Source organism: Bufo bufo, chromosome 1, assembly GCF_905171765.1.
Source record: "Bufo bufo chromosome 1, aBufBuf1.1, whole genome shotgun sequence".
Lineage (NCBI taxonomy): Eukaryota > Metazoa > Chordata > Amphibia > Anura > Bufonidae > Bufo > Bufo bufo.
Genome location: NC_053389.1, coordinates 315636507 through 315648916, shown reverse-complemented (window position 1 = coordinate 315648916; position 12410 = coordinate 315636507). Strand labels below are relative to the sequence as shown.

Below are 12410 nucleotides of genomic sequence, written 5' to 3'. Positions count from 1 at the left end.
TCATCCCGCAAAAATCATACCTTACCCAAGATAATCGCCCAAAAACTGAAAAAACTATGGCTCTCAGACTAAAGAAACACTAAAACATGATTTTTTTTGTTTCAAAAATGAAATCATTGTGTAAAACTTACATAAATAAAAATAAAGTATACATATTAGGTATCGCCGCGTCCGTATAGACCGGCTCTATAAGAATATCACATGATCTAACCCCTCAGGTGACCACCGTAAAAAATAAAAAATAAAAACGGTGTAAAAAAAGCCATTTTTTGTCATCTTACGTCACAAAAAGTGTAATAACAAGCGATCAAAAAGTCATATGCACCCCAAAATAGTGCCAATTAAACCGTCATCTCATCCCGCAAAAAATGAGACCCTACTCAAGATAATCGCCCAAAAACTGAAAAAACTATGGCTCTTAGACTATGGAGACACTAAAACTTTTTTTGGTTTTAAAAATGAAGTTATTGTATAAAACTTACATAAATAACAAAAAAGGTATACATATTAGGTATCGCCGCGTCCGTGACAACCTGCTCTATAAAATTACCACATGATCTAACCTGTCAGATGAATGTTGTAAATAACAAAAAAAAAAAAAAGTGCCAAAAAAGCTATTTCTTGTTCCCTTGCCGCACAAAAAGTGTAATATAGAGCAACCAAAAATCATATGTACCCTAAACTAGTACCAACAAAGCTGCCACCTTATTCCGTACTTTCTAAAATGGGGTCACTTTTTTGGAGTTTCTACTCTAGGGGTGCATCAGGGGGGCTTCAAATGGGACATGGTGTCAAAAAAACCAGTCCAGCAAAACCTGCCTTCCAAAAACCGTATGGCATTCCTTTCCTTCTGCGCCCTGCCGTGTGCCCGTACAGCGGTTTACGAACACATATTAGGTGTTTCTGTAAACTACAGAACCAGGGCCATAAATAATGAGTTTTGTTTGGCTGTTAACCCTTGCTTTGTTACTGGAAAAAAAATATTAAAATGGAAAATCTGCCAAAAAAGTGAAATTTTGAAATTGTATCTCTATTTTCCATTAAATCTTGTGCAACACCTAAAGGGTTAACAAAGTTTGTAAAATCAGTTTTGAATACCTTGAGGGGTGTAGTTTCTTAGATGGGGTCACTTTTATGGAGTTTCTACTCTAGGGGTGCATCAGGGGGGCTTCAAATGGGACATGGTGTCAAAAAAACAGTCCAGCAAAATCTGGCTTCCAAAAACCATACGGCGCACCTTTCACTCTACGCCCCGCTGTGTGGCCGTACAGTAGTTTACGGCCACATATGGGGTGTTTCTGTAAACGGCAGAGTCAGGGCAATAAAGATACAGTCTTGTTTGGCTGTTAACCCTTGCTTTGTTAGTGGAAAAAATGGGTTAAAATGGAAAATTAGGCAAAAAAATGAAATTCTCAAATTTCATCCCCATTTGCCAATAACTCTTGTGCAACACCTAAAGGGTTAACAAAGTTTGTAAAATCAGTTTTGAATACCTTGAGGGGTGTAGTTTCTTAGATGGGGTCACTTTTATGGAGTTTCTACTCTAGGGGTGCTTCAAATGGGACATGGTGTCAAAAAAACAGTCCAGCAAAATCTGGCTTCCAAAAACCATACGGCGCACCTTTCACTCTACGCCCCGCTGTGTGGCCGTACAGTAGTTTACGGCCACATATGGGGTGTTTCTGTAAACGGCAGAGTCAGGGCAATAAAGATACAGTCTTGTTTGGCTGTTAACCCTTGCTTTGTTAGTGGAAAAAATGGGTTAAAATGGAAAATTAGGCAAAAAAATGAAATTCTCAAATTTCATCCCCATTTGCCAATAACTCTTGTGCAACACCTAAAGGGTTAACAAAGTTTGTAAAATCAGTTTTGAATACCTTGAGGGGTGTAGTTTCTTAGATGGGGTCACTTTTATGGAGTTTCTACTCTAGGGGTGCATCAGGGGGCTTCAAATGGGACATGGTGTCAAAAAAAACAGTCCAGCAAAATCAGCCCTCCAAAAATCAAACGGCGCACCTTTCACTCTACGCCCTACTGTGTGCCCGTACAGTAGTTTACGGCCACATATGGGGTGTTTCTGTAAACGGCAGAGTCAGGGCAATAAAGATACAGTCTTGTTTAGCTGTTAACCCTTGCTTTGTTAGTGGAAAAAATGGGTTAAAATGGAAAATTAGGCAAAAAAATGAAATTCTCAAATTTCATCCCCATTTGCCAATAACTCTTGTGAAATACCTAAAGGGTTAACGAAGCTTGTAAAATCAGTTTTGAATACCTTGAGGGGTGTAGTTTATAGAATGGGGTCATTTTTGGGCGGTTTCTATTATGTAAGCCTCGCAAAGTGACTTCAGACCTGTTGTGGTCCCTAAAAATTTGGTTTTTGTAAATTTCTGAAAAATTTCAAGATTTGCTTCTAAACTTCTAAGCCTTATAACATCCCCAAAAAATAAAATATCAATCCCAAAATGCTACAAACATGAAGTAGACATATGGGGAATGTAAAGTCATCAAAATTTTTGGGGGATATTACTATGTATTACAGAAGTAGAGAAACTGAAACTTTGAAATTTGCAAATTTTTCAAAATTTTTGGTAAATATGGTATTTTTTTATGCAAAAAAATTAACTTTTTTGACCCAATTTTAGCAGTGTCATGAAGTACAATATGTGACGAAAAAACAATCTCAGAACGGCCTGGATAAGTCAAAGCGTTTTAAAGTTATCAGCACTTAAAGTGACACTGGTCAGATTTGCAAAAAATGGCCAAGTCCTTAAGGTGAAATAGGGCTGAGTCCTTAAGGGGTTAAAACATTTCTGGCTGCGTTCTAGCGCTGAGTTCCAGGTCCAAACATAATAATCAAAGTCATCACCAATTAACGTCGCCTTTCCTTCTCCCTGCGCCTCCACACTTACAGCCACAAGGCCAGAGCGACCAAAGAAAATGCTTTGCTTGTTTGGCTCAACATATTTGTGTGAGAAGACATTCTCTGCTATGAACCTTAACAAGAATCGCATGCGGACAAGACTAAGTGACTCTCACTTGCGGGATATTTTGCGCATCAAAACCACAGCCTTTGAACCAGATCTAGCCTATCTGCTGCAGTCCAGATCTCAGTTTCACCCTTCACATTAGTGCAGCAAGATTTTTTTCAGTTGAGATGAATACATTGTAAAATCTCAGTTAAAGGGAACCTGTCATCAACTTTATGCTAATCTCACTGAGGGCAGCATAAATTAGTGACATAAATGCAGATTTCAGCGGTGTGTCACTCATCAGCTAAAAGTAAGTGGTTACTGAGAATCAGCATCATAATCATTGCAGACTGAGCCTGGAAAAGAGTCAAATCTACCTGAGAAGAGTCCTGGTTATTCATAATCTCCTGCTCTCCCGTCCATCTGCTGATGATTGGCAGTTCTCTCCTAGACAGAGAGGGAGAAAACGAGGTAGAAGATGGTCAGTCATCAGCAGATGGGCGGGTGAGCAGGGATCCATCAATAACCAGGACTCTTCTCAGGAGGCCGGGACTCTTCTCCAGGCCCAGTCTGCAATGATTGTGATGTTGGTTCTCTGCAACCACTTACTTTTAACTTATAAATGACCGACCGCTGAAATCAACTCACCTGTCTCTACTTTATTCTGCCTTTAGTATAGTATGGGCGGAATAAAGTTGATAACAGGTTCCCTTCAATGTCAGTTGGTCAATCAGTTATAAATATATTTGAACATATGTGTATACTTGGTGTTATGTTCCTGTTCACATTTTTGGAATTTAAAAGTTAACAGACAACCTTGTAATGTACTGTTTCCGACATATTTCTGCCTCCTGTTTTTTATATTGAAGGCAGAGTGATTTAACACCTGTTTAGATTTGTCATCCAAGTCACAAAATGAAAGGTATGCCGTTTGCAATAAAATTTGCATAAAATAGTTAATTTGCATGTAATTTTAATGGTTCAAAGAGTGTTGGGCAAAATGGTCGGCCCTCGCACATGTTCACTTTATCAAATCTGGCCCTCCTCGAAAAAAGTTTGGACACCCCTGAATTAGAGGCTGCCGGAGCTCATTGACATACGGCATGGACACTGGTGTGGAGGTATTGCTAGTGAGTTACGATTAGGCCACTGGCTGATCACATTTAACTATTTGAGCCCACACCTTATGTTCATTAGTGATTCTCCAGCAGCACTCATAGCGGATCAGATGTTACATTGTGGCAACCAAGTAGAGACCAGTTAATAAGCGCTACAGCATACTGGTATCTCTACACACTTGATAGTCTGCTACATTGTACTAGGTAGAGATCTATGTCGGTAGTTACCCATGAAAACGGAAGCTAGTCTCAACAACACGGAGTGAGTGTCCCGTGGGAGTGTGTTGAATATCACACACCCGGATAATAGTGTACACCTCCAGCGACATTTCAGTTGTCATCAATATATTTTTTTCATTCTCTGATTTAATGAGGATCAATCCTTCCTGTCTGTTATTTTAAACAAATATCCAATAAAGATTAAGATTTTTATATTTCAAACGTTCTTTTTGGCAGTGATAGAACATACCAGGAAACCAAATTAACAAATGAGCCAGCGTTATCAGAGCAAGTAATGCAATCCCAAAAAGCATATTAGATACATTAAATAAATACCTCAATGCATGAGGTAAAAGATGACAGTATATGAAGAAAACCCTCCCCAAGTGGGGAAAGGAATGCTTTGAATACCAACAAAAATGTGACATGATAACTAGAAATGAGCGAAGTTTAGAAAACGCATTTCTTTGTGAACAGGAGATACAATGATAGGCAATGACGATTGCGCAGCCCCTCGTCATTGAAACCCTCAGATGCCACATTCAGCGCGATGAGGCCTCCGCAGCCTTCTTGCTTGAAGATCCCATGCAAAATCTCACGTGGCATGTGATGATGTCATCACGCTGGCTGGCGTGGTGATGTCATACATCACCGTGCACGAGATTTTGCACGGGATCTTAAATCAAGATGGCTGCAGAGGCTTCTTCGTGCTCAAATGGATGAGATATGAATATTTTTTTATCACCATTTCAGGGAAAATTGATTACTACAAAACATGAGGCAATTCAGCTTTGCAACGAATCAAAATTTCCCTGAAATTCAGATCGAAGTCCACTTAGGATACTTCGATAAACACTAATGATAATGCAACAAACCAGACCACCACCTCACCACCCTGACACACGATTCGCAGTCAGCTTTCTCATCTGCAAAAAATGTGTTGAGGTGACATAAAATACATGAAGACCAGGCTTAAACTGTCTTGAAAACTTCCATATTTCATTTTCTAAAAGTACATTGCCATATAGCCCTGATCTAGCATGGATAGTTTACAGTGTAGGGCGGCTTTCACACAGTGTTTCGTCAATGTTTGATCCGACCAGTGATGTGAATTCCATCAGTGATTGTAAGCCAATACCAGAAGCAGAGCCTATAGGGAAATAAGGTTCTGTAAGTTCAAATAAACTCTGTGTTTTTGACAGCACCTGGTTTTGGCTCAAAATCACTGATGGAAATTTGATCACCATGTTGCATTTAGTTTTATCTTCTGGCACTAGATAATTGTAAATAGCAGGGCGGATTGGTGATAGACCTTACAGGGAAATTTCCCGGTGGACCGAAGCCCAGCAGGCCACCTGGGCCCTCCTCATAGCCGGCCAGAGAAATTTTTTGGGATGTATTTTGTGATGGACTGTGGTTTTTGGCTCTTTTGGGGTGATATAATGTACCACAATATGGTATTGCTGCCCCTGCCTTCCATCATTTTGGACCCGACTACAAAACATGGCCACTTTTAGTATCTTTTTCCAGGGCCACTTTAAGTTCCCAGTCTGCCCCTGGTAAATTGGTGTGGTTATGTGGATAATTGTTGCTAAAAGTGACCAGTTTAATGTTACTTATTACTACTTCAGTCCCTAGCCTTCAATTTTTTCCTTTCCTTATTCCTTTTGATAGGATTTGTCCACTGGTGCTGCATAGCGTGTTGTACTATGGTCATATAAAATGAGTGATGATAACAATCAAATGATTTATTCAAATGGCAGACTTGTCTAATAACTTCAAAGCTTTTGGTATTTTTAATATATATATATATATATATATATATATATATATATAATATACACTAGCAGAAAGACATGGTTTTGCACGGGTATATTTCATATATTTCATTTCATGTGTCGTAAAAAGATATCAACAGTATCCCCCATAACAGTGACCTCTACAGTATCCGCCCCTTTAACAATGACCTCCACAGTGCCCGCCCCTTTAACAATGATCTCCACAGTGCCCGCCCCTTTAACAATGACCTTCACAGTGCCAGCCCCTTTAACAGTGACCTCCACAGTGCACACCCCTTTAACAGTGACCACCTCTTTAACAGTACCTTCAGAGTGTCCGCCCCTTTAACAGTGACTTCCACAGTGTTCTCTTCTTTAACAGTGACCTCCACAGTGCCTGCCCATTTAACAGTGACCGCCCCTTTAACAGTGACCTCTATTGTGCCCACCACTTTAACATTGACCACCCCTTTAACAGTGACCTACATAGTGGCTGCCCTTTTAACAGTGACCTTCAAAGTGCCAGCCCCTTTAACGGTGACTTTTACAGTGCCCGCCCCTTTAACAGTGACCTCCACAGTGCCCGCCCCTTTAACATTATCCACCCCTTTAACAGTGACCTATATAGTAGCCGCTAGTTTAACAGTGACCTCCACAGTATCCGCCCTTTTTAACAGTGACTTCCACAGTGCCCGCCACTTTAACAGTGACATCCGCAGTGCCTGCCCCTTTAACAGTGACCTCCTCAGTGCCTACCCCTTTAACAGTGACCTCAACAGTGTTTGCCCCTTTAACAGTGACCTCCACAATGCCCACCTCTTTAACAGTGACTGCCCCTTTAATAGTGACTTCCACAGTGCCCACCCCTTTAACAGTGACCTCCACATTTCCTGTCCCTTTAATAGTGCCTGCCCCTTTAACAGTGACCTCCACAATGCACGCCCCTTTAACAGTGACCTTCACAGTGTCCGCCCCTTTAACAGTGACCTCCACAGTGCCTGCCCCTTTAACAGTGACCACCACAGTATCTGCCCCTTTAACAGTGACCTCCACAGTACCCACACCTTTAACATTGACTACCCCTTTAACAGTGACCTCCACAGTGCCCAACACTTTAACATTGACCACCCCTTTAACAGTGACCTTCATAGTGGCTGCCCCTTTTAACAGTGACCTTCACAGTGCCAGCCCCTTTAACAGTGACTTCCACAGTGCCTGCTTCTTTAATGTTGACCACCCCTTTAACAGTGACCTTCATAGTGGCTGCCTCTTTAACAGTGATTTCCACAGTACCCGTCCCTTTTACAGCGACTTCTTCAGTGCCTGCCCCTTTAACAGTGACCTCCGCAGTGCCTGCCCCTTTAACAGTGACCTCCACAGTGCCCACCCCTTTAACAGTGAACTCCACAGCGCCCGTCCATTTAATAGTGGCCCCTGCCCCCTATGCATGTAGCAGTGTAGTTGTGCCATCATACGTCATATGACTGAATATTTAAGGACCTGCGAACTGCTAAAACCTGTGATCATTTGTTATGGCAACCTGGAGTAGGACCTGCGAGCTTCTATTGGCTAATAAGGGACATGTGACTGTGTGCGTGGCAGTTAGGATTTAAGTGAAAGGCTTGCTAGCTTCTATTGGATAATATCTTTGGAATATCTCAGGAACGGTACGTCCTAGAGAGCTGAGACCCGATCTAAAGCCTTCCAGGACACCTGATGTACCTGTGTGCCAAATTTGGTGAAGATTGGTCCAGTCGTTGGGTCGCGCTTAAAGAACGTCTAGACAGACAGACAGAAACTAATTTTTGTATATAAAAGAGATATATATATTGAAGATAAAATGATCACCAAAAGGCAAAAAGTTAAAGATTCCCTTTGTATTTTAAAGATTTTTTTTTTCTTTCGATCTTTAATATTTTCAAAATAACAAAAAAAAAGGGCCTGACGCAAAAATTTTGCTACCCTGCATGTTTAGTACCTAGTAGCACTCCTTTGGCAAGTATCACAGCTTATAAACGCTTTTTGTAGCCAGCCAAGAGTGTTTCAATTTTTGTTTGAGGGATTTTCATCCATTCTTCCTTTCAAAAGTCTTCTAGTTCTGTGAGATTCCTGGGCCGTCTTGCATGCATTCAAGGGACTGTGATGGTCATTAAAAAAACCTTCAGCTTGTGCCCTTTGAGGTAGTCTATTGTGGATTTCGAGGTGTTTTATAGGATCATTAACCATTTGGAAAAGCCATTTAGGATCATTATCTATTTGTAATTTTAAGAATTGCAAAAATCATATTTTAACAAGACAATTTTTCTATATATATTGTGGACACTATCTGTTTGCACTTGAAAGTATAAAATAGAAACTGTTTTGCTGCAGTTCCTACATTAGACTCTAAGTGCCACTGTTTGACTGTGTATTGGAAATTAGTTCTTAGGGTTTGCAATACATATTACAGTTTCAATGCAAAAAATCTGCAGAACAAGACACAATACAGGGTTTCTACTCATCCTCTGCAACTCTGTTTTGTTGACACAATTTGGATTTTTTATTTTTCCAACGTGGATGTACCAAACAGAAAGATAACTTAATGGATGAAATGAGTGATCATCCCAGAAAAAGAACAATGAAATGGCAAGTAGCATGTTTTCTTCTTTTACTTATATGTGGATATACCAGTGCTCAGCTTCACTACTCAATACCTGAGGAATTAAAGCAAGGATCGATGATAGGAAATATAGCTAAGGATCTAGGATTGAAAACAAAGGAATTACAACTAAGAAAGTTCCATATTTTTTCAAGAGGAAACAATCAATACTTCAATATTAACTTAGAAAATGGGGAATTGTATGTTGCAGAAAGAATAGACAGGGAGATTCTCTGTGGGCCAAAACAAAATTGTCTGATTAGCTTTGAAGCTGTAATTGAAAATCCTCTACATTTATACACAATTAAGGTACAAATTGAGGACATAAATGACAATCCTCCAAGTTTTTCAGAAAATATTTTTGATACTGCAGTTAGTGAGTCAGCTTTACCTGGAGTACGTTTGGCTTTGGGGCTTGCACAAGATCCTGATATTGGAGTCAATTCTGTACAGGACTATAGGATAAATGAAAATGAATACTTCTCACTGGGAATAAAAGTGACCAAAGATGGAATTAAACACCCAGAGCTTACTTTAGAGAAACCTCTAGATAGAGAAAAACAGAGTATATATGACTTAACTCTAACTGCATCAGATGGGGGAACACCTGCTAAAACTGGTACTGCCCTCGTAAGGATAATAATCCAAGACGTAAATGATAACTTCCCTAAATTTAACAAAGACATATATGAATCAAGTATTAATGAAAATGTCCCCATTGGTTTTTTGGTTCTTCAATTAAATGCTATAGATGAAGATGAAGGTTCAAATGCAAAAATAACATATTTATTTCGAGACATTCCAGAAAGTATCTATTCAACCTTTAGAATAGATCCAGTAAATGGAAGTATCTCTGTGATTTCAAATATAGACTATGAGGTCACAGACAGATATGAGTTAACTGTGGAAGCAAAAGATGGTGGTAACCTGGCTGCTCACTGCAAGATCTATATTGATGTCATTGATATAAATGACAATGCTCCGGAAATAACGGTCACATCTCTATTAGCATCAATTCCGGAGGATTCTCCACCAGGTACCATTATAACACTGATCAATATCCATGATTTAGATAGCAAAGAAAATGGGGAGGTTACTTGTGAACTTTCTGAAAATTTACCATTTGAATTAATATCAACCTCTGGAAATTATTATAAATTGATAACTACAGCTTTAGTTGATAGAGAAAAAATTTCTCATTATAATATAACCATTACAGCTATGGATAATGGATCTCCTCAGCTATCTACCAATCAAACTGTTCAACTGAATATTTCTGATGTGAACGATAATCCACCTGCCTTTGAGAAGGAAAATTATACTGTCTATGTACAAGAAAACAATCTACAAGGGACTTCAATATATAGCATTCATGCATCTGATTGTGATATTAATGAAAATGCTAGAATTATATACTCTGTACTTGGCAATAAAGTAGATGATATTCCAGTCTCATCATATGTTTCCATAAACTCTGTGTCTGGAGTAATTTATGCCCAGAGGTCATTTGACTATGAACAGTTGCGTGAATTTCAGTTCCAGGTGATGGCTAAAGACAGTGGATCTCCTCCTCTAAGCAGTAATGTCACAGTGAGGATATGTATCATTGATAAGAATGATAATGCTCCTAAGATTCTCTACCCATCACCAGACACGGAGGGATCAGCCTTATTTGAGTTTATTCCTCATTCTGCTGAGAAAGGTTATCTAGTCTCCAAAGTGATTGCAGTGGATGCGGACTCTGGACACAATGCCTGGCTCTCCTATCACTTACTGCAAGTTCAAGAACCATCTTTATTTGCAATTGACCAGCACAATGGCGAAATCAGAATCAGCAGGGTTCTTCCAGATATGGATACTTTAAGACAAAAAGTTCTAGTCCTTGTCAAGGATAATGGATCCCCATCTCTATCATCTACAGTAACTTTGAGCTTAGTTGTAGCAGAAAACTTTCAGCAAGTTGTACCAGAGATAAGACATCAACCGATTAATTCAGATTTATCCTCTAATACAACTTTCTACCTCATAATTTCAATTACTCTGATCTCAGTTTTGTTCATTGTAACTGTAGTGATTATCATGATTTCCAAATTCAGAAAAACAAACACTCCAACATCATTTGGAGCTTTTAGCCACAATGTGTATCCTCAGTTCACCCTGGGATGTCCTTCTGAGATCAGTGATACAAGTCTACCTTTCCCATTCTCATATGATGTGTGTGTGACTCTGGATTCCAAGCAAAATGAAATTGCTTTTCTTAAATCAGTGCAGAATGTTCCCACAGAGAATCTCATAGACACTGAGGAGTCAACTGTTGCAAATAATCCACCAGACAGGCTGACAGAAAATACTGTACCTCAGGTAAGTGACATAAAGTAGTAACTTGAATATATACACCAGTATAGTACAGTGCTGCCATAATTATTCATACCCCAGGCAAATTTTGACTTAAAGTTACTTTTTTTAAACTAGCAAGTAATTTTTCGACGGGAAATGACATAGGTGTCTCCCAAAAGATAATAAGACGATGTACAAGAGGCATTATTGTGGAAAAAAAAATATTTCTCAGCTTTTACTTATCCAAGCCATTCGGAGATTGTTTTCTCGTGACACATTGTACTTCATGATAGTCAGAAATTTGAGTCAATATATTTCCCCTTTATTTGTGAAAAAATCCCAAATTTACCAAAATTTTAAAAAAATTCCCAAATTTTCAAATTTCAATTTCTCTACTTTTATAATAGATAGTGATACCTCATATAATAGTTATTACTTTACATTTCCCATATGTCTACTTCATGTTTGGGTCATTTTGAAAATGCCATTTTATTTTTTGGGGAAGCTAGAAGGCTTAGAAGTTTAAAAGCAAATCTTCTAAGAAAATTTCCAAAACCCACTTTTTAAGGACCAGTTCAGGTCTGAAGTCACTTTGTGGGGCTTACATAATAGAAACCACCCAAGAATGACCCCATTTTAGAAACTACATCCCTCAAGGTATGCAAAACTGATTTTACAAACTCTGTTAACCCTTTAGGTGTTCCACAAGAATTAATGGAAAATGGAGATGAAATTTCAGAATTTCAAATTTTTTGCAGATTTTACATTTTAATCCATTTTTCCAGTAGCAACGCAAGGGTTTACAGCCAAACAAAACTCAATATTTATTACTCTCATTCTGCGGTTTACAGAAACACCCCACATGTGGTTTGTGGTTGTAAACTGCTGTTTGGTCACACGGTAGGCCGCAGCAGGAAAGGAACGCCATATGGTTTTTGGAAAGCAGATTTAGCTGAACTGGTTTTTAGATGCCATGTCCAATTTGAAGCCCCCCTGATGCACCCCTACAGTAGAAACTCAAAAAAGTTACCACATTTTGGAAACTATGGGATAAGGTGCCAGTTTTATTGGTACTATTTTGGGGTACATATGATTTTTTATTGCTCTATATTACATTTTTTGTGAGGCAAGGTAACAAAAAAATTCATGTTTTGGCACAGTTTTTATTTTTTAATTTTAACAACATTCATCTGATAGGTTAGATCATGCGTTTTTTTTATAGAGCAGGTTGCTATGGACGCAACAATATCAAATATGTCTACTTTCTATGATGTTTGTTTCAGTTTTACATAAAGCATTTTTGAGAACAAAAATTATGTTTTTGTATCTCCATTTACTGAACACCCTATTT

The 12410-nt window shown here is 38.9% G+C and overlaps 1 protein-coding gene across 3 annotated transcripts in view; it reads left to right on the top strand.

Annotated features, from left to right (window-relative positions):
• LOC121008577 (protocadherin gamma-C5-like) overlaps positions 1 to 12410 on the top strand; it is a 392139-nt gene that overhangs the window by 27291 nt on the left and 352438 nt on the right. The window contains exons 1-2 of one of the 3 annotated variants that reach the window (XM_040441320.1): positions 8620 to 9758; positions 9942 to 11083. The exons of 1 other annotated variant lie outside the window; for it this stretch is intronic. In XM_040441320.1, the coding sequence (XP_040297254.1) occupies positions 8666 to 9758; positions 9942 to 11083 (2235 nt within the window). In that variant the 5' untranslated portion in view covers positions 8620 to 8665. Of the gene's footprint in view, positions 1 to 8617; positions 11084 to 12410 lie in introns of those variants that run through there. One more of the 3 variants, XM_040441294.1, reaches the window with a different exon arrangement.